At 36.3% G+C, this 23,376-nt stretch overlaps 1 protein-coding gene across 2 annotated transcripts; it reads left to right on the top strand.

The window, feature by feature from the left end:
* Nucleotides 1–332: 332 nt before the first annotated feature.
* On the top strand, nucleotides 333–9,597 carry LOC107896692 (endo-1,3;1,4-beta-D-glucanase). 2 transcript variants are annotated; one of them, XM_016821920.2, is made up of 7 exons: nucleotides 333–662; nucleotides 1,197–1,218; nucleotides 2,190–2,316; nucleotides 2,636–2,726; nucleotides 2,896–2,985; nucleotides 8,612–8,709; nucleotides 9,188–9,597. In XM_016821920.2, exons 1-7 carry the CDS (start codon nucleotides 515–517, stop codon nucleotides 9,326–9,328), a joined length of 717 nt encoding a protein of 238 aa, XP_016677409.2. In that variant the 5' UTR covers nucleotides 333–514; the 3' UTR covers nucleotides 9,329–9,597. The 2 variants fall into 2 exon arrangements, with proteins under 2 accessions (XP_016677409.2, XP_016677411.2); XM_016821922.2 differs by having other exon boundaries at nucleotides 386–662; nucleotides 8,612–8,700.
* Nucleotides 9,598–23,376: the final 13,779 nt, after the last annotated feature.

Below are 23,376 nucleotides of genomic sequence, written 5' to 3' on the forward strand. Positions count from 1 at the left end.
TAACATAAACCAAAAAATATGAAAAGATTAAAATTTTATAAAGAAATTGTAATTTTTAAAAAAAATCAAATAATGATGTGGCACAATTATAGTTTTACATAATCATAACTTAATAGAAACCAAATTTAAAGATTAAATTAAAGAAAATTATCAAATTTTAATTTTAATTTTAATATTGATAAAAAATTCAATACCAAAATAAATTTTTTTATCAAATTTAAATACTAAATATTTCTTTGTCCCATAAATTAATCCTTAAATTATTGATTCTTAAAAGTTTTCTATCAGTCTTAAATTATAAATTTTATGTTAGTTTATCCAAAAAATGACATGGAATGTGACACATAACCTATTTCTATTTAAATAAAGCCTTTTTATTATTCCTCTCGAAAATCCCGTCTTCTTCTTCCAACTTCACTGTTGGTGTTTGTTTTTATACAGTAGAAGCACTATTTGTTCAAACAAAGCGAGAGAGAGTGTTTTTTGGTTAGAAAAAAAAAAGAGAGGAAAGACAATGTCAGGTCCTCAGTGCTGTTCGAACCCGCCAACATTGGACCCTGCAAGTGGAGCTGGTCATGTTGAGAAAATTGCTGGCTTCAACACTTATGTTTCTGGCTCTATTCAATCCAACCTTACTATTCTTCTTGTCTCTGATGTTTATGGTACTTATGCACAGCCTCTTCATTTTTTCTTTCCTTTATCTTTCTGCTTCGGTCTTTAATGTGAGTTTTCCCTCATTTTCGATTTGGGTTTTGTGTGAAATTTGTGAGCAACTTGTCTGTTTAGGAATCCAGCAACTTCAAGGTTCCTTTTTTTTCTTTTTTTTTTGGATTTGTTTTCACTTTGCAGTCTGTTTTTCAATATATTATATATGGGTTTTGTATTTGACTATCGATTTAAGCTAATATTGGCTCTGAAACTAGTTCAGTAGGATGCTGGGGGTTAATATAATTTTGTACTGATTATGGATGTTTTTCAACATATTATCTCTGGGTTTTGTATTGTTTATGATATAATCGTATTATATCTGTAATATAATTTTGGATTACTAACCATTTACTTTCATTGAGCATTGTTTTGCAATTGCTTATCACTGTTCCATTAAGTATAGATATTGTTGTCATCAGTATCATGATAATGATTACCATCGTCTTGATCATCTGTTAATATCACTGTTCTTTTTCATGGCTTTGCAGGATATGAGGCTCCAAACTTGAGGTAAGCCTAATTCTGCTAGTGAAACTGCTTCTTTTTTGCCGATGTTTTGCCTTCATTATCTCTTCTATGAGTACTAGGAAGTCGAGTTTTTACTCTTTAAGATGTTATTTTTCGATTCTCGCACATGCATATAAATATTGAGATGTTAAAAGATGTTTATTAAGATTTCAGAAGGAATACAAAAGTTCAAAGCTAGTCACAGTGCTAGCATAAGCAAAGAGCAAAAAGAACGAACCACTAAAACACAACACTAATATAGAAAACAACTAAAGTGGAACTTGTCTTAAACTTAACTAAAACACCCCAAATCAAATTTCCTTTGCCCCGCCAACTCTAGTATAAAGCCAGCAGGTTGTCAATCTGGAAAGTCTGTATAGCAAAAGAAATTCTCCACCAAGCTAATCAAGGAACCGTTCATAAATAAATGGTAATTCAGCAGGTAGGTTACTACCATCAAAAAGTGTCCTCACCCATATCCAAAACATGTACCCCAGTTACTAGCCTCATGAAAAGCTTCTTATATATATGCTTCCAAGGTCAATAGTCAGCATGACACACCATGAAATTACCACCTAAGAATTTGATTAATAACCTATGATTGTAACATACTAAGGAAAATTATAGTAGATGACTTATCTTGCTTCATTTTATTCAATAGCTTTATGAATTTTTGTACCAAGGTGTTTTCTCCTATTAAATAATAGTTATTCTTGGCTTAAAACACGGGGTAACCTGTGATTGTAACATTTTGAAAATTACAGCTTAGCAAGTTAAGATTTGGCATCCCTATAACTAATTTTTGACACGGTTGAATTATTTGTTTGAGATTGTGATGTAATGGTTAGTCTGTCATAGGGTGGTTGTGTGAACCAATTTAATTTAATTTAATTACGTAGTTTTTTCTATGTAGCATATTGAGTTGAACTGTACCAGCTTCTGGGACATAATTTAAGTTGCTTTTGATTCTATAGAAAGCTCGCAGACAAGGTTGCAGCTGCTGGGTTCTATGTGGTGGCTCCTGACTTCTTTTATGGAGAACCCTTGGTCCGTGATAAACCTGATAGACCTTTACCTGCTTGGATAAAGGATCATGGACCGGTTAGTGGCCTTTTGACAAATAACTGAAATTGGTTATCAATTTTTATAATAAAAGACATGTTCTCCAATCTTTGTTTTTTCCCTTTTTTATTCCAGTTGTATTGTATTATGGACTCTCTAATTTTCTAGATTGGCTTTAGTCCCTTATATAACTAGATGTAGGTTTGATTATGAATTTCTTCAGTTCATTCTGCTTTCGTTTACTATTACAGTAACTTTTCCTTTTGGCTATATCTATTTTACCTTGAAAAGCATCTAATTCTTGATGTGCATCGCTTTCGAAGTTTTATGCCCTTATGCATTTTAATTGCTTGTTTAGGATAAAGGTTTTGAGGATGCAACGCTCATAATTGATGCTTTGAAAAGTAAAGGGGTTTCATCAATTGGAGCTGCTGGTTTCTGTTGGGGTGGTGAGTGTTAATTTATGCACTGTACTTAAAGTGGTTTCGTAGCAGATATTTACTATGTGTATACATGCATGTTCTGCACTTATGACTTCAATAATAGTATCTTTTCATTTAATTCTGCGAAATCACTTTATTACTAGATGACTAAAACTATATCTTTTGATTACCTCAGCTAAAGTTGTGGTTGAACTGGCAAAGGTTGCCCTTATCCTAGCAGCTGTGATGTTGCATCCTTCATTTGTGACTGTGGACGATATCAAGAGTAAGATTCTAGTTTTGTTTTGTTTTGTTTTAATTTTTTTTTTCTTTTGAATATTTCAGTTATTATGTGTTCCTTTCATTAGAAATTGATTTGGGCTTAATGACTTTAAGGTGATGTCCCCTAAGCTATGGGGCAGAACTTCTGGTTGAATTCTCTGTGAATGTTTGTAGAAATTAGAGTAATTCTCTATCTTTTCTTCTTTTATCAATAGAACATATTACATCTTTTATATATACAAACTATGTCTCTAATTTAGGAAACTCTAAGTTAGGAAAGATACTAATATTAGGAGATATAATCCCTTAAAATAAGGGATTGTAATAAAGAGAATATTTACAGAATCCCTTAACTGAAGGGATGACAACAGTTCATATATTTCTATAATTCCTACAATCCCCCTCAAGCTAGAGCATATACATTGTATAATACGAATTTATTGAAAACAGGCTTTGGCAAAGCCTTAGTAAGAATGTCTGCAATCTGTCCTTCTGAAGGAATGTATGAAAGGATGGCTATCTTTTTGTTGACTTGGTCAGCAATAAAATGCCTATCAATCTCAACATGCTTTGTTCGGTCATGTTGAACTGGGTTCTTGGCAATCTGAATGGCAGATTGATTATCACACAAAACTTCAAAGTAATCCTCCTGATTAGTGCCAAGTTCTTTTAGTAATTTAAGTAGCCAAATTCCTTTGCATATTCCCAAAGCTAGTGCTCTAAATTCAGCTTCAGCACTACTTCTTGAAACGACAGATTGTTTTTTACTTCTCCAAGTTGTAAGGTTACCCCAAACAAAAATCTTCTTTCAGTGAGATCTCCGGCCCAACTAGAGTCTGTAAAAATCTTAACAGTTCTGTCTTGTGTCTTCTTAAACATTAAGCCGTGTCCTGGAGTTTTCTTCAAGTACTTGAGAATTCTATTTGCTGCTGCCATATGCTCTTCAGTAGGATTAGTCATGTGTTGACTTATCACATTTACGGGAAAGGCTATATCTGGCCTTGTTAAGGATAAGTAAATTAGTTTCTCAACTAATCTTTGAAATTTCTCTCTATCTACTAAGGTCACATCTTTTTTGTTGAATCTCAAGTTTGCGTCCATTGGTGTATCAGCTGGCTTACAACCAAGAAAACCAGTTTCTTTGGTTGATCACAAGTCCTTTTGATCTTGCTATCTCCATTCCTAGGAAATACCTTAGCTTTCCCAAATCCTTGGTTTCGAATTCCCTATTTAATAACTTCTTCAAATTGCTAATCTCTTCCTCATCATCTCCAGTAAGAATTATGTCATCCACGTACACAATTAGGATAGCTTTCTTATTTGTAGAAGTTACCTTGATGAAAAGAGTATGATTGGCAAGAGACTGCTTGTAGCTGTTTTTAAGAATGACTTTAGTGAACCTCTCGGACCAAGCTCTGAGTGATTGTTTTAACCCTTATAGAGACTTGTTGAGCTTGCAAACCTTGTTGCTACCTTCAACAGACTTTAAGCCAGGTAGCAATTTCATATGGACTTCTTCCTCTAGCTTGCCATTAAGAAATGCGTTTTTTACATCAAGTTGGTGTAATTGTCAATCGCAATTTACAGCCAAACTTAGGAGTACTCGAACAGTGTTAAGCTTTGCCACAGGTGCAAAAGTTTCTGTGAAATCTATCCCATATGTTTGCGTAAAGCCCTTGGCCACTAGTCTAGTTTTGTATCGTTAGATACTGCCATTGGAGTTATACTTTACAGGAAAGATCCATTTACAGCCGACAACCATTTTTCCTTGAGGAAGGTCTGTAACGGTCCAAGTAGCATTTTTCTCTAGTGCACAAATTTCCTCTTCAACAATCCTTCTCCATTTTGGATCCTTTAGAGCATTAGCTATGCTTATGGGAACCTGTTCTTTATCCAAGGTTGCTGTAAATGCTTGAAAAGAAGGCATCAATGAATTATAACCAGCAAAATTTTTCAATAGGATGCTTGGTGCATTGTCTAACCCCTTTTCTAATAGCAATAGGGGAGTCATCTAGAGTAGTGGACTTACTGATTTCTTCTTCCATTTCGGTAGCTCGACCCAAATCCAATTCTCGGCAAGAATCAAAGTGCAAAACAGTCTCAGGGATATATTTTCTTTTTCTTGTGTAGACACGAAGCTATTTGGGTGGTGTTGTTTTTGGAAGACTTTCAATGGGAGTAGGTGTATTTTCAGGAAAGGTATTTAAAGTAGGTGTGGTTGAATTAGTGATAGGTATTACAGGAGAATCAACGAGAGTAGTCACGGGTGACAAATCTGCAAGTAAAGGCGAAAATGGTGGCAATTATAAAGGTTGAAGATTAGGAAGAGATACCTGATGTGACTGAAAATCACTCTATGTTTCCCTCTGAATTTCAGCTGGAGTGAAATAGAGATCCTACTCATTAAATGTTATATCCATAGTGGTAAAAAATTGTTTAGAAGGAGGATGATAGCATTTATAACCCTTCTTATGTGAAGAATATCCAACTAGTACACATTTTAAAGACTTAGGATCTAACTTGGACTTATTAGGAGAATATTTTGGATAAAAACAGTGCAGCCAAAGATTTTAAGTGGCAGGATGGAGGAGATAGGCTTAAAATTGGGAAAGTGCTGCAAAAATATAGATTGAGATGTTTGAAATTTTAAAACCTTACTAGGCATTCGGTTGATTAAATATGTGACAATTAATAAGGCTTCCCCCCACAAATATTTGGGAACATTAGTGGTAAACAGAAGAGAACGAGTAGCTTCAAGAAGGTGCCTATTTTTTCTTTCAGCAATGCCATTTTGCTGTGGGGTTCCAACACAAGAACTAAGCTGAACTATGCCCTTTTCCCTGAAAAAATCACTCAATGCCATTATCATATTTAAAGAGCTAGATTTTAGACCCAAATTTAGTGAGAACCATGTTATAAAATTGCGCAAAAACACCAGCAGTTTCAGATTTATCTTTCAGCAAATAAGTCCAAGTTGTCCTACTGTGATAATCAATGAAAGTGATAAATCACTTACAATTATCAGCATTCTTCACCCGAGAAGGACCCCAAATATCACCATGGATCAAAGCAAAAGGGTGAGAAGGCTTGTATGTAGAAGGAAAATAAGATGATTTAGTATGTTTGGCAGGAGAACAAACTGTGCAAGAAAAAGAATTTGGCCTTTTATTAATGAATAGAGTAAGAAACAATTTTGCAAGGTATTGGAAACTAGGATGGCCTAAATGAAAATGCCATAACATAACAGTATCAACTTTTTTAAAAGCGGTGAAAGATTTGGAGATCTCGGTTTTAGGAGAGGAAGGGAGGATATAGAGGCCATTTTGCAAGCTGGCCTTACCAATCATCTTCTTCGAGTTCAGTGCCTGCAAAGTACAATCAAGATCATTAAAAATTGCCGAGCAATGCAAGTCTATGGAAAGTTTACTAACAAAAATGAGATTGCAAGCCAGATTTGGTACAAAGAGAACATTTTTAAGTGCAATCTGTTCATTGAGAACAACAGTGCCATGTCCTTCTATTTTGCACAAGGAACCATCAGCCGTTTTGACAGCTTCACCAAAGGTTTGGAAAAAATTGCGAAACAAGGCGTTGTTACCAGTTATATAATCTATAGCACTAGAATCGAGGATCCAATTAGGAGTGAACTGGGAGGAGAAAAATGCTGTAGAAGAAGGGTTACCTTCTGGTTCTTTCATGACCAGATTACCCTTACAAGACCCTTGAAACTTTCCAAACAGTTTTTGAAGTTCAACAATCTGTTCTTTTGTGAAGCTAGTGACAGATGTGGCGGCGACAAGGCTAGATTTATGATCTCAAGAGTTCTTAGACTTCTAGTCCTGAGGCTTACCATGAAGCTTCCAACACTTCTCCTTAGAGTGGCCAGGCTTTTTGCAATGATCACACCAAGGTCTCCCCCGTTTGGAAGAGGGAGATGATTGATGGGTCGGTAAGACAGATCCTTCAGGAGTGGAATATGGTTCATCAGGCAGCATCACACACCTTCGGCTTTCTTCCTTCTTGACCATAGAGAAAGCCTCTTGAAGAGAGGGAAGAGGAGAAATAGCCAGGACCCTGTCGCGAACCTCGTCTAAGTCCTTGTTTAAGCCTTGGAGAAATTGAAAAAGCCTTCGCTAAGTGACAATTTGCTGATAAAGGGTAGCATTTCTTGGATCTGCCCAATCATGCTGTGTATACAAATCTAATTGCTGCCAAAGAGTGGTAAGGGTATTGTAGTAGAGAGTGACGGGCATGGTTCCCTGCTTAAGGGTGGCTGCTTGATCTTCAATATGATACAATTTGGCAATGTTATCAGTGCTAGAGTAGGTTTCGCGGACTGCACTCCAGATTTCAGCGGCTGTGGTGTAAAGAAGAAAGTTTCTGCTTATACTCAGGGTTATGGAATTAAGGGGCCAAGTCATAACCTAATCATTGTCACGCATCCACTTAGCAAAACCAGTGTCAGTCACGGCAGGCTTCTTGATTTCACCAGTAACATAGCCCAATCTTTCTCTACCCAAGAGAAAAATATTAACCGATTGGGACCATTCAAGAAAATTGTTGCCATTCAATCAATGGCAGGTGATAGTCAGACTAGACGAATCTGATTGAGCATCAGAACCAGAAAAATTTTCTGGATTTGAAGTAATCTCCGGAGTAGGAGAAGGAGATGTAGAAGAAGTGTCGGACATGGTCTAGGTTGGAAAGAAACCGTAACCTAATCTGATACCATGTAGAAATCAGAGTAATTCTCCATCTTTTCTTCTTTTATCAATAGAACATATTACATCTTTTATATATACAAACTATGTCTCTAATTTAGGAAAGGAAAGATACTAATATTTGGATATATGACCCCTTAAAACAATGGATTGTAATAAAAAGAATATTTACAGAATCCCTTAACTGAAGGGATGACAACAGTTCATATATTTCTATAATTCCTACAATGTTTTGCTTAAGCTTTTGCATTAGGAGTCATTCTAGTTTAAAGGAAAGGGTTTGTACAATTTTAGTAAAAAAAGAGTCTGTTCTTTTAGTATAAGGTGGTGTTTGGTAAAGGGTGCACCTGTAAAACCATGGTGATCTACAAATTGTAATTAAATCACCAAACTTGAGAAAAATTGAATGATGTTATGTGGCAGTGATCTTAGTTCATTGAGAGTGATTAGATCATTGCCTTAGAAGGTGATTTAATTCTAATTCACAAAGGTGAAAAAAACTTCTATTCTCAAGATGAAGTGAGTTGTGAAATGACTTTTAGTCAGTATTAATTTGTGAATTAAAAACTTCCTCTCAAACTTTTAATTATTTTCTATAATGTGAATTTATGACTATCCATCAATTCACTATCAGAATATTAGGTGTCCTAAGACAATTAGCAAAATTATGCAACTGTCTTGAGAAGAGAAACTCACGGCCATGTATGGTGATTACTTTAGTGTTTTTCCACATTAACTATATCATGAAACTATGTCTATGATATGCAAAAATTGAAGTTTTGGGTTTGGTTGCAGTTATTAGTTGATTCCTTAAGAGAGTATTTTCACCCATTATCAGGCTTTTGTGTGGTGGCTATGGTAGGGGCAAGTCTATCTTAGTAATATTTTATTATGTGTAAATTCTTGCAGGTGTGAAGGTGCCCATCGCGATATTGGGAGCTGAGATTGACAATTTGTCTCCCCCAGAACTTGTAAAACAGTTTGATGAGATATTAAAAGTGAGTGAGGTACGAAGGCCCAATGCCTGGTGTCATACTGTCTGTTATCTTTATTGAATGAGCCAAAGACTGGTAAAAAGTTGCATTTTCTTTAACTTTATATCAACGTTATGTTTCTTGTTTGCTCCATTCAGTAGCCTGTCCTATGCTTATTTTGCTAGGTTCCTATTGAGATGAGGTGTTATAAGTCCCACATTTCTCATCTTTTGTACTTGTTTGTGACTTAAATACCATATTAGAGTCGCATGTGCCTTTTCTCTTATTGCCTTGCACGCCAAATAGTCACGCTTATCAACTAGTCAAAATACTATGCCAATTACTCGGTCTTTTGAGTATGGCTTTTTCTGGGTTCCCTCTTTACCTTCAACCCAAGAGGTGCAAGTGACCCTGTGTCTGGCTACATATACTCTTCACCAGAGTTCCCTTAATGTTAAATAATGTTCTGTATGGAACATCTTTGTTACAAAACAATATCTTTCTCTTGCAGGTTGATAGCTTTGTGAAGATATTTCCTAAATGTGCCCATGGATGGACGGTCAGATACGATGTCAATGATACAACAGCTGTGTCATGCGCTAATGAAGCTCATCAAGATATGTTGGAGTGGTTTGCAAAGTACGTTAAGTGAGAAACTTATCCGATGATGATGGTGTTAATGCGTATTATCAAGAATTCTGTTTACAATATGGTCTTGTTTCTATAGAATAAGGGTAAATTTCAATGCATTGTGCCTTAGTTGCGGTAGAATTTAGAAAAGCTTGAACAGATGTGGTGTCCATGTTGTACCATTTGGCCAATGCATTGGAATTCCTGTTTATGTGGTTCAGTATAATTGAATTTCTGTTTATCTTGTACTAAAGGGCTAATCATAAATTCAGAGTTCTATCCTATTGGTTATATGTGAGCCACTCTGCCCACCGTTGACTCCTTATCTCTTGATCAAATATGGAGAATCAATAGGATTTTGTGTCATTAGCGGCCATGATATTTCATGAATCCGCATTTCAAAGCAGTGGAACACAAGTGGGGGGTTCTGTAATGGACCACTTGGCTAGCTTCCCTTTAGTCTAATGGTTGAAACTAAGATTATTGCCAAATTAAGCAACTTATTCGATGCTTGTCGCCATCTCAATATTCTGCCCTAACCCACAAGGAAAACTAGAGATTTCAAAGGAAAAAATGATAGCTACACATGGACCAATCTATAAACTTTTTCAATCAATCAGGATACAAAGGCCAAACTTATCTTAGCTTCTGCAACTTCACTACATATAGAATAGAGAGTCCTCATAAGCCAAGGAATGGTGTGTTTATTATGTTGATTTATATATATATTATACACATAGTTAAACAAAGCTTTTTTTTTCTCTTTTTAAGTTTTCTTAAATTATGGGTTTAAATAACCAATAAGTATTAAGTAGAATGGTAATATGTATTACAATTTTTAGAGAAAATGCAAGTTCAAACATTGTTAGAATAGACAACAACAAATTCTGAACAAAAACTATAGAACAAACATAAAAATTAAAAAAATATATTTAAATAAAAAAAAGCTATTAAAGATGTAATTTTGTTAGGGGTAGAAACAATTTTGGATTTATGTTCCATCTGTTGAAGTTAAAATTTTCATAACTAACATGACAAATGCCTCGGATATATTTTTTTTGGATGGGACAACTGGATTTTATTATTATTAAAAAAAAAACACAGTTTCCAAACAATAAAGGAAAGCTGTAAAGTACACTAGGAAATGAAAATGTTCAATGCTAAATAAAAGCAACCCAACCAAAAAAAATGAGCTGAAACCTTGTTTCAGATATCGCCATTGTCTCTTGAATAATAAATTTATCACCATTTTAATTCCGTTTGTGAAAATTTTACTTTCCAATAGTTCTATCATTAAGGGTAATTATTATTTTTTTTTGTAAAAAACAATACTATTAATGGAAATTATTTGATATAATATTATTTATGTAAACTAAAATTTTAAAAACATTATTAAAATCATGACAAGTACGTTATAGGATATATTTTAAAATTTAAAAAATAAATGTATAATAATAAATTTAATTTCTATCTTTCACTTTAACCTTAATTCTTTTCTTTTTAAGCTAATTTAGTTTTCAACCTTCAAAATTTATTTAAATTGTTATTTTTTAAATTAAAAAATTGATTTGATTGTTAAAATTTTAACAATAGTGATACGAAAATTTGTAATTTTTATGAAATTTTTTTAATTTTTAAACATTTTATGTATAGTACACATGGACTGTCATGCGAGCTACCGCACCAATATCATTAAAATTCCACAATCTTAGTCAAATTTTCTTTGCAAAAAATAATAATTTGACTAAAATTTGAAAGTTGAGGGCAATCAAAATAGAACCAGTGCTAAAATGAAAAAAGTGAATATTAAGAATTAAATTTATTATTATGAAAAAGAAAATGGGACACTTATTATCATTCTAACCCTACTTGTAGAATTTTTACTTTCCATTGATATTTGATGATAATCCATATCATTAAATAATTAAATTTTAAAACATTTGTAGAATTATTAAAATAATAATACTATTAGATGAAGTAATTTTATTCTTTTCTCTAAAGAATTTTAAAACAATTTTATATTTCTTCAAAATTAATTTTCATACATATTTTTATTACTTTCATTACCTGTTAAATTATAGCGCACCTATGATATTAGTAGAAAAATATATTTACAAAATGTTGTATAAAATATTACTTAGGCTTTGATTGAGATAATAAAATTGAAGATCTAGAAAATTTATTGTCCTATGTGTCGAAACCATTTTTTTTTAAAACAGAAATCGACTTTGTTTGAAAGTAAAAATTAAAACGGGAGTCGCCACCGATCTTTATTAGGTGTGATCGGATTACCTTTGCTTTAATAACACGTTTTAGTTTATTAAAACGATGTTTATGGTCTACAAAACTCGAGAGAACAGGTTCGGGAGTCGGTTACGTGCGAGGAAGGATTAGCACTCTCGCTACGCCCAAAATTGGTACCAAATTGATTAGTTAGTGTCTTTAATGTCGAAAATTGAAAATCGGGAATGAGTTTGAAATACGATCCTTTTTATTAGCATCAATTTTAAAATTCTTGAATTAGCTCAAAATGATTATTAAAGATTTCCTTGTCTCGAGATATCGGAGTATCACATCCCGTAAGTTAGGACACAATACCATGAACTCTCGAGCACAAGTTTGTCTTTAATTTTAATTGGAAATCCGTGTGTTTTAAAACTCGAAAAGGATATTTGCTGTTTTAGAAACAACGAGAAAAATCGAAACCTCGTAAGTTAGGGCACAATTCCTCGATGTTCCAAAATGAAAAACATTGCCTTATTTGGAAAATTTCGTTTTTGGATAGTAACGAATACGATATTTGAACGACGTGTATTTGTTTAGGTTAAAATAAAGCGATTTATTGGATAAACGTATTGGGGTTTAATTCATGAAGCAATGACATAAATACAATATAATAATGAGGGTGAGCGTTAATACATGAATAACATCATACGAACATACGACGATAATGTGACAATACAAATGAACAATTTATGGTACATACAATGATGATAATGGCTCACATACATTATTCATATGCTAACATTAACAATTAAGGAACAAAAACATATATAACAATCTAAAAAATAAATAGTACAAAGTAAGTCAAATTGAAAAAAATATAAAAACTATTTAAAAGTTAATAGACAAGTTTAAAATAAATAAAGTAAAAAATGAACTTTTTTTTTAAATCGATAATGTATGAAGCAATTTAAGAAAAGATAATAAATAACTTTTTAGAACATATAATATACATACGTGTACATAAAAGCATAGCATGAGTAACATAAAAATCCTATAATGAATAATAAATAAAATATTTTTTTAAAAAAAAAAGGAATTTTGAAAGGTATATGAAGACAATTTAAACTAATGAAATAAATTTTAAATAAATAATGCAAAAGACGATTTAAAAAAAAAAGCAAATGGTACTCTTAAAGTAAAAATATGATGGTTTATAATTTGCTATGAATAATGTTTTCAACATAAGATAAAATAATATAAAATATATATAAAACAAAACATAATTTAACACATCATGTGAAAGACTTAAAATAAACATGCAAATTAAAGAAATATAAACAAGCGAACAATTTTCAAAAGAGAACATAAAATAAATAATATATATATATTTAACATTATTGACATATAACACTTGGAATAAACAAACAAATAAAATAAATTTAAGATAAATAAATAAATGAAAAATATGACAAATCTTATAAGTAACACATGAAGTTTTAAACTACATAAAATATAACATCTGAATGGGCAATAAATAAAACATATAATATAACATGATAAAACAATTTGAAATAAAAAAAAGGGTGAGGGCTAAATTAAAATCAAAATAAAAAAAAGTTATAAATCATAAAATAGAAAACTGCCAGGGACTGGATTGAAATACGCCCGAAAGAACAGGGGTCAATTGGGCAATTGCCCTGACCCCTTATGTGCAACGTTTCAATGTAGGATTTAAGTGTAGCAACAGAGAAATTATGCGGGCAAAATTTTAAAAAGGAATGGGATTGAATTGAACACCACGAAAATATGGAAGGACTCACCGCGTAAATAGCCCCAAGGCTACAAAACATGCGGATACTGGCCTATGCGGGTCGGGTCGACCCACCCTTTCCCCAAAATGACGCCGTTTTGGCGTATGGGGAAGGAAATGAAACGGTGCCGTTTCATGCAACATATTTAAGCCCCAAATTTTTTTTAAATTCATTTGCAGCCCATTTTTGAAGAAAATTTTAAAAAAACTTTTTTTTTTCTGTTAGGGTTTTAAACCCCCTCTTTGTGCTGTCGACTGACCACCACGCCACCACCGCATTCGGTGGCCGGTGATACACTAAAATGGGCTCTTTTAGCCCTTCTTTTTTATACGCATTGGAGATTTGCTCCAAAAAACGAAAGACAAGGGCTCAACCCCCCTTTTGAACTCGACCACGCCGAACGGAGAGGAGAGCTCCAACGACGCGGCCACGGGGTGGATTCGATAAGTCACCCTTCTCCTCTTTCCCTTTATTCGTTTTATGCCCACTTTGTTTAATAGATTTGTATTAAAATTGAAAACAAATATTAAAGAAATAAAACGAAGTGAAAATAAAGAAAATAAAATCGGAGATCAACCTTTTTGTGTGTTTTTTGCTTTGATTGCTAGTGTTCGTTATTTTTTTGATTGCTTAATATGCGTAAAAAAAAACAAAGGGAACGAAAATGGCTTTTATAGCCGAATACATGCTTGTTCTTATTTCTATTTTGTCTGTTTCTTCGTTGTTTCTTTTGTTTGCTGTCATTTTTGTCCTCTTGTTTGTTGTTTTTTTTTGTTTGCGTGCTAGTCTCGTTTTTAGGTGAAGTGGGTGACCAGACGCGTGCGAGGGGGTGTGTACTGGTGGTGGTGTGCGTGGTGGCCATTGGTGAGGAGCGGCGGCTGAAAAGATGGGGGCTAGGGTTGTTGAGATGTTTTGGGTAGTTGGGTTAGGGTTTCTAGACTTTTGGGCTTGTTGGGCTTGTTGGGTTTGGGCTGTTTAACATTGTAAATAGACTATTGGACTTTTATTTTATTTATTGTATTTTGGGTTTTATTTTTGGTTTGCTGGTCTGGGCCAAAATTGGCTGCTACAGCTGCCCCTCTTTGCTCATTGTCGTGTAACGAGAATGGAGCAAAGACCTTAAAGGAGCCAATTTTGCCTAGTCTCACTGAATCTTGGCTTCTTGGCGCTTCTTTTCTTCTAATAGCTTCGTTCTATCCCACTGCATCTTCAGGGGGATAAGGTTTGCGACTTCAATCTGCTCCACTGCAATTTCAGAGAGATAAGATTCATCATGGTAACTTGATTCGACCTACTGCAACTTCAGAGGTATAGGATTTATGGCCTTAATCTGCTCTACTGCAACTTCAGAGAGATAAGATTTGCTATTTTTAGTCTATTCCACTGCAACTTCAAGGAGATAAGACTTGGTAATTTCAAAGTACTCCACTGCATCTTCAGGGAGATAATGTTAATGGCTTTAATCTGCTCTACTGCAACTTCAGAGAGATAATATTTGCCATGGTAAATTTGATCCGACCCACTGCAACTTCAGAAGTATATGACTTATAGCCTTAATCTGCTTTACTGCAACTTCAGAGAGATAAGATTTGCTATCTTCAATCTATTCCACTGCAACTTCAGGGAAATAAGACTTGTATTTTTAACCTGCTCCACCGCAACCTCAGGGAGATAAGGTTTGCTATTCTTCGATCTATTCCGCTGCCACTTTAGGGAGATGAGATCTGTAACTTCAATATACTCCTCTGTAACTTCAAGGAGATAAGATTTGTGACTTCAATTTGCTCTACTGCAACTTCAGGGAGACAAGATTCGCCATGGTGATTTCAATCTGTCTCACTGTATCCTCAAGGGTGCAGGATTTTGATTTCTTTGGTCCATTGCACCATTCTTTGGAGAACGTGACCTGTTGAATCTATTTCATGGGCCTATTTATGCAAATGATTAGGATGTCATGATCAAAATGAATCGAATGCTCCTAGCTAGATGTGTACAAATGATGTTTGCATGAATGAAAAATGTCATTTTTTAATGCTTAATTTGATATTACTCGTCATTCATCAATGACGTAGTACTCTGTCCTTTTCTTCGGCTGGTACCTTAGGTAGAAAACCCGAAGAAATAATCATAATTTGGGCTATTCTTTCCCCAATGTTTCCAACCCTTGAATTTGGGTAACTCAAACTAATTAGTCCCGTTTCAGGTCCTTGTATCGTTTAGAAGCAATTCAGAGTAATATGCAGAACTCTTTTTGAATATTATTAGTCTATTAATCATCATTTCAATGAAAGACGCTCAAAAAAGATTATCACAATAGACAAGATGAATTTTTTTTTAGAGCAAAGCTCAAAATGAATAGGGTAATCAAGATAGAAAAGTTGCTAAGATACAAAATGAGAACTAACGAATTAATCAATATAGCACATTCTACCAAAAAATACAAAATGAATGAGAAAAGAATAGGTGCTCCAGATATCGCAGCATGAGCTTCGTTGCACAAATCCTCTCGAGGACCCTTTGAGCTTGATATGTGTTTGGAAGACCAAGAGTACCTTGTTGACGCCTCAAAATGTAGCATCCTTTCTTCTTTTTAATTCAGAGAAGACAATACTACTAGATGCCCCACTTCGATTTGAATTGCCCATTCCTGGATTTTCAATTCAAAACCCCTTTGGTCTCAAAGTGCCCTTTTACGGGTTTTTGCCTTGGCCTCTCCGTTTTTTTTTCAGGTGAAGTATCTCTTAATTGAATCTAAATTCACGGGATTAGGCAGGCTTTTACCATCTATCTCGGTTAAAATCAGAGCTCCTCCAGAGAAAGCCTTAATTACCACATAAGGTCTCTCCCAATTAGGCATCCATTTTCCTCTAAAGTCCTTTTGTATGGGGTGGATCTTTTTCAAAACAAGGTCTCCTTCATGGAATTCTATAGGGCGAACCTTCTTATTATAAGCCCACATCATTCTCTTTTGATACATTTGACCATGACGGATAGCTTTTAGTCTATTTTCTTCAATTAAGTTCAACTGGTCGTATCGAGACTGGATCCATTCTGTTTCATCTAACTTTAGTTCTGATAGCATGCGTAGAGATGGAATCTCAACCTCAATAGGCAGAACCACCTCCATTCCATAAACTAAAGAAAAAGGCGTTGCCCCGGTAAAGGTTTTGACTGACGTCCGGTAGGCATAAAGGGCAAATGGTAATTTCTCGTGCCAATCTTTATAGGTCTCAGTCATTTTTCCTATGATTTTCTTGATGTTCTTGTTGGTTGCTTCCACCGCACCATTCATCTTTGGGCAATATGGTGACGAATTGTGGTGTTTGATCCTGAATTGGCTACAGACCCTTGCTATTGTGCTGTTGTTCAAGTTCAGTGCATTGTCTGATATGATCCTCTCAGGCATCCCATATCGACATATGATTTCTTTCTTTAAGAACTTACTGACTGTTGACTTTGTGACGTTAGCGTAAGAGGTGGCCTCTACCCATTTGGTGAAATAATCTATGACGAAAAAGATGAATCGATATCCATTAGATGACTTCGGTGAGATTGGCCCAATGACATCTATGCCCCATAACATGAAGAGGTGAAGGAGGTACATGAATTTTATCTCCATAAATTTGGCATTTATGGCACTTCTTGGTATAATTGATGCAATCTCCTTCCATAGTGGGCCAATAATATCCGAATCTCATGATCTGTCTGGCCATTGTGAAACCATTAGCGTGCGTCCCGCAGACACCCTCGTGAACCTCTTCTAAGATTTGCTTAGCCTTGATGGCGTCTACACATCTTAAGAGTACCTGATCCTTCCTTCTTTTATACAGGATCTCTCCATCCAAGACATAGTCACTGGCCAGCCTTCTTAATGTCCTCTTATCATTCTCAGTCGCTTAGTCTGGGTATTCTTGATTCCTCACATATCGCAATCTATCCTGATACCAAGGATGATCATCTTTCTCTTCTTCTTCTTTAATGTTGCAGCAATGGGCCGGAGCCTCATAAATACTCATCTGGATAGGCTTCATATCTTCTTGCTTGTTTACTTTGATCATAGAAGTTAAGGTTGCCAAGGTATTAGCCATCTGGTTTTCATCTCGTGGGATGTAGCAGAAAGTGATATCGTCAAACTTCTCAATTAACTCAAGAACCAGCCTTCGGTAATTGATCAACTTAGGGTCTCTTATCTCCCATTAACCTTTAAGCTAATAGATCACTAGTGCAAAATCCCCATATACCTCTAGCACTTTGATCTTGCGTTCTATGGCTGCACGAATTCCCATGATACATGCTTCGTATTCGGCCATATTGTTTGTGCAATCAAAATCCAATTTACTAGTGAAAGGATAATGATCTTCGTTTGGGGATACCAAAACTGCCCCGATTCCGTTCCCCACAGCATTGGAAACTCCGTTAAATTTCAACTTCCAAGGGTGGCCTTCTTGAGAGTCTTCTTCCATGGTTACAATGTACATTAGATCCTAATTTGGTAAGTCAAAGCTCAACGGCTCATAATCTTCTAGAGCTCTATTGGCTATAAAATCTATTATTGTACTCCCTTTTATAGCCTTTTGGTTTACGTAGACTATGTCGAATTCAGAAAGTAAAATTTGCCAACGAGCCATTCTTCCGTTCAAAGAATTTGACTCCATCATGTACTTCAAAGGGTTTAGTTTTGAGATGAGCCAAGTTGTGTGGTACAACATGTATTGTCTCAGTCTTCGGGTTGTCCAAATCAAAGCACAACACTACTTCTTGATCGACAAATATCTTATCTCACATTCAGTGAATTTCTTGCTGAGATAGTATATCGCTTTTTCTTTTCTTCCTGACTCGTCATGTTGGCCTAGCAGGCATCCCATGGAATTTTCAAACACTGCCAAGTACAATACCAGTGGTTTATCCGGGCAAGGTGGCACCAGTACTGGGGCATTGGACAGATAATGCTTGACCTTATCAAAAGTTTTCTTACAGTCCTCATCTCATACACCTGGATTGTGTTTCTTAAGGGGACGGAATATGGGGTCGCATTTTTCTGTCAATTGTGAAATGAACCGAGCAATGTAATTCAGTCTTCCTAGGAAACCTCGAACTTTTTTTTGAGTAAGTGGCGGTGGTAATTCTTGTATGGCCTTGACTTTAACTGGGTCAATCTCAATCCCCTTTTCGCTGACTACGAATCCCAACAACTTTCTTGACCTGGCCCCGAAGGTACTTTTTGCAAGATTGAGCTTTAGTTGGAACTTCCTTAACCTCAAGAATAGTTTCCTTAGGACTTGCACATGCTCCTTCTCTATTTTGGATTTTGCAATCATATCATCGACGTAAACTTCGATCTCCTTGTGCATCATGTCATGGAACAAAGTTACCATGGCTCTTTGATATATTGCTCTTGCGTTTTTCAGTCCTAATGGCATCACCTTATAACAAAACGTCCCCCACATGGTTACAAATGTCGTCTTTTCCATGTCTTCAGGATGCATCTTTATCTGGTTGTACCCTGAGAAGCCGTTTATAAAGGAAAAAAGTGAGTAACCTGCCGTGTTATCCACTAAGGTATCAATGTGAGGTAACGGGAAGTTGTCTTTTGGGCTGGCTTTGTTCAAATCTCGATAGTCTATTCACATTCGTACCTTCCCATCTTTCTTAGAAATTAGGACTATGTTGGCTACCCATTCTGAGTACTTGACCACTTGTAAGAAACCAGCGTCGAATTGCTTCTTGACCTCTTCCTTTATCTTCAACAAAACATCAGGTCTCATACTCCAGAGTTTTTGTTGAACTGGCCTGCATTCTTCTTTTATGGGGAGTCGATGAATAACGATGTCAGTGTTCAAACCGGGCATGTCTTAATATGACCATGCGAAGACATCTTTGAATTCTGGGAGTAACTCGATGAGGTCTCGCTTTGTTTTTACAGTGCTACTAGCCCCAATCTTCACTTCTTTTCCTTCTCCTAAGCTAACAACTTCCACCGACTCTTTGTAAGGTAGGATTTGTTTCTCTTCTTATTCTACCATCCTTAAAAAATCAGGAGATAGTTACAATTTCGGTCATCTTCAAAATCCTCAGTGTCTTCCATACACAAATCTTGCTCAAAAGGAGTCTCTGAGTCAGTGGCAACGTTGCTCATATCATTGATATCTGGAGACTTGTTATGGATGAAGAAAAAAATCCAAAGAATAGAAGAATCTAAGAATATTTGATTTGTGTGGTATGATTATGAATGAAGTGGAAAGAATAAAAGAATATTTGCTCAAGATGATACGCAAAAATGTATTTTTTTATTGAAATAACGATATTTGGACATATGCCTATTTCATAAAAGGATTCTTATTGCCCCTAGGCTTAGAGTAATAAGCTTGTTTTGAACATTACTCTGAGTTAATTCTAAAAGTTACAGGGATCTCCTCCGCGGTCCAATTGTTCAAAACACTTCCAGGGATATAAGGGCGAATTCCAGATAAATTCCCTTCTTCGGCTTTTTCTTCATATATGATGTTAATGCACCCACTTCCCAACATTTATTCAACCATTTTATTTCTTGTCATCTTCTGTTCGGGGTAAATAGTTCCTCCTGACACAAATGTTTTGGATATGTTAGGAAAGGTCATTGGTTCCCACTTGACCTCCTCACCGCGCAGACGTGCTCTTCTTCTTTCTTACTTTTTCTCCGGCTTTTTCTTTTTTTACTTCGCGTTTGGTTTAAATCCTAAGCCAAAGCGGTCTCGTTTTTCCCTTAGCATTGGTACCTCGCTCCTTCCTTAGAGGCACTTTCTAAGTCCTCTTCTTGGTAGGGCTCCTTTGCTGACCGTCAATCGCAGGCCCATCCTCATAGTTTTGGATACTTTGGGCATTGGGTTCTTGTTCCCTTCGACAATGAATGTAGTATTGATGAATTCTAGCGATTGAAAAGAACATTCTATCGCCTCATCGTCCGCGCCTATGTACGGTGCGTCACTGGTAACAGATGCAATGATGTCTTCTTCCATGTTTATTGTTACCAATCTACCCTTAGTCACCAACTTCAATTTTTGATGTAATGACGACGGCACTGCTTCCCCTGAGTGGATCCACGGCCTCCCCAACAGGCAATTGTATGATGGCTTGATGTCTATTACCAAAAAGTCCACCTCGTATGTATTTGGGCCAATCAAGAGAGGTATCTCGATTCTTCCCATCACTTTTCTTTCAATACCGTCGAATCCGTCGAATGCTCTCATGACGTTTTGACATGCCTTCATGTGGGAGCTATCCACTGGCAACCTATTTAGCATGGACAAGGGCAGGACATTCAACGCTGATCTATTATCAATTAGTACACCTGGTAACGTGTATCCCTTGTAGCGAGTGGTGATGTGCAGGACCTTTGTAGATCCCATGCCTCCCGGTGGTATTTCATCATCATTAAAGAAAATAAAATTATCCGCGCTGATGTTATTGACCAGACGATCGAGTTTGTTGATAGAGATATCATCCGCAACATATGTTTCATTTAAAACTTTCATCAATGCACTGCGATGAGTCTCTGAGCTCAAGAGCAAGGCTAGTACCGATATCCGAGCTGGCTATTTGTGCAATTGCTCCACAACGCTATACTCGTTGTGCTTCAGGAATTTTAAGAATTCCTTAGCCTCTTTTTCCGTTACAGGCTCATTGACAGGTGATTTAGGTCTGATCGTCTTTTCCTTTCTTTGTTCAACAACCACGGATTTTCCTTTAACTGGTTCTGCTTTTGTATTCGGGGTATAACGCCTTCCACTTCGTGTATAGAAACCTTCGTCTTGATCTTTCTCCGAAGTGCCAATCGGGTTCTCTCCCCCAGGATTGTCACGTTACAGTCATAGTTCTAAGGCACACTCTTGCTATCTTTATAAGGGAAAGCAACGGGCTTTTGGATTATAACCTTTGACGCAGTCGGTACTCCTACTTCACTGATTCTTGGTCGTGATATGATTACCACTGGGTGACTGACCCCATGGACTTTGTTAGTTGGCCCTTGCTCCGACATGCACACATCTTCTCCCTTCGGGCCCTCAGTATACTCAAAGAATTCAATCTCTTTATTTTCTATCAATCTCTGTACCAGAGCCCTGAATTCATTACACTTTTGGATTTCATGCCCTTCCTTGTCGTGGAATTCACAGTAGTACTTTGCTCCTTCGGGCTTCTCCCCTAAATCTTGTATAAGTAAACCTTTTTCCACTATTTTCTTCCAAACCCATCTCAACGGAGTCTTTACCTCCGATACATCCATCTTGGTTCTCCTCCCTCCATTTTCAACTATCGCGTTTACCCCTTTGTCTGAATGACTGGGTAACGGATCTCCTGCCACATTAGGTCCTGTGGGATTATCGAACTTCACAATGCCCATCTTTATGAACCTTTCGACTAATTTCTTGAAGGCCGTGCAGTTCTCAATTGTGTACCCTAGAATTCCTGCATGGTATTCGCATTGAGCGTTTGCGTCATACCACTTAGGGAATGGAGGTTGCATGGGTTTCAGGTAAAATAGAGACACCACATGCACATCGAACAGATTCTGGTAAAGCTCTCTATACGTCATTGGGATTGGCGTGAATTGGACTCTTTCCGTGTTAGGTCTTGGGTTGGAATCTTGTCTTGCGGAGCCTTGATGGCTAGTAGTCACTGCCCTCGACTGGCTTACTATGACTGGCTTGGAATAACCCTTATTGTATATGCTCGCATTGTTCACCTCATTTTCTTTTCTTTTTGGAGCTGATCTCTTAGCACTCTCTTCCGCTTCAATTTTCCCACATTTTATCGCGTTTTCTATCATCTCCCTAGACATCACTATGTCTGAGAAGCTCTTCGTAGCGCTTCCCAACATGTGGTTAATGAATGGGGCCTTCATGGTATTGATAAAAAGTATGGTCGTTTCCTTCTCTAAGAAGGGTGGTTGGACTTGCATCGCTATTTCCCTCCATCGTTGGGCATACTGCCTGAAGCTCTCACTTGGATTCTTCTCCATGTTTTGTAACGTAATCCTGTCGGGTGCTATATCTGTCTCATGACCGTATTGTCTCATGAAAGCTTGAGCCAAGTCCTTCCATGAACCAATTTGGGCACGGCTGAGCTGGTTATACCACTTGGCCGCAGATCTGATCAGACTATCTTGGAAATAGTGGATCAATAGCTGATCATTGTTGACATACCCTGTCATCCTTCGATAGAACATCGTAATATGAGCTTCAGGGCAGCTCGTCCCATTATACTTTTCAAACTCTGGGGTTTTAAATTTTGGTGGGAGCACCAGATCTGGGACCAAGCTTAAGTTCTTAGCATTGATCCCGCCACGGTAATCGGCAGTCTCCATTGCTTTGAACTTTTCTTCAAGCCATTTACACTGATCATCGAGTTGTTTTGCCAGGTCTACTTTTCTTTTCTCCATTTCTGCCACGTCATCAAGGTCCAGAACAAATGGATTAGCTGGATTATCCCTGGGATTAGAGCCCGAACCTATAGGAATATTTATTGGTGTCGAGGCATTGGCCTGGTATTGCTGGGGCCTAATAGTGACAGGTATCGTTCGTGGGTGCACCTCCGGTTGTGGTTGAGTGTTTACGGAGTAAAGCCTGGAGGATAGATAGGGTCTTCATTATCGTTCCCTATAGTGTTCTTTCCTTTTTCGCGTTCTTTAGCCAGCAACTGCGCCAACTGGCTTATCAGATTATTTTGGGATTCTTCCATTTTTTCCTTCATATCTTGTTGTATTTTAGCCAGTTGCTCTTGCATATCCCTTTGCATTTGTTCTATCCTTTCTAATCTCTGATTCATTGCTTTGGTTTTACGACGGGTATTGTAGCTGTGTTCGGTTGGTTGATTCTTGTTGGTTTCCAGATTAACTGAAATAATATTGTTTAATCAGGGTCTTTTCGTGAAATTTAATGCATATGATGAAATGTAATACAAATGAATGAATGCAAAAAGAGGCGTTGATTCTAATTCAATTTCATTAGAAGAACTTCACTAGAAGAAAAATTTCTTTACATAGAACGGATGATTACAT

This window comes from Gossypium hirsutum, chromosome A10 (genome assembly GCF_007990345.1).
Source record: "Gossypium hirsutum isolate 1008001.06 chromosome A10, Gossypium_hirsutum_v2.1, whole genome shotgun sequence".
In the NCBI taxonomy this organism is placed as follows: domain Eukaryota; kingdom Viridiplantae; phylum Streptophyta; class Magnoliopsida; order Malvales; family Malvaceae; genus Gossypium; species Gossypium hirsutum.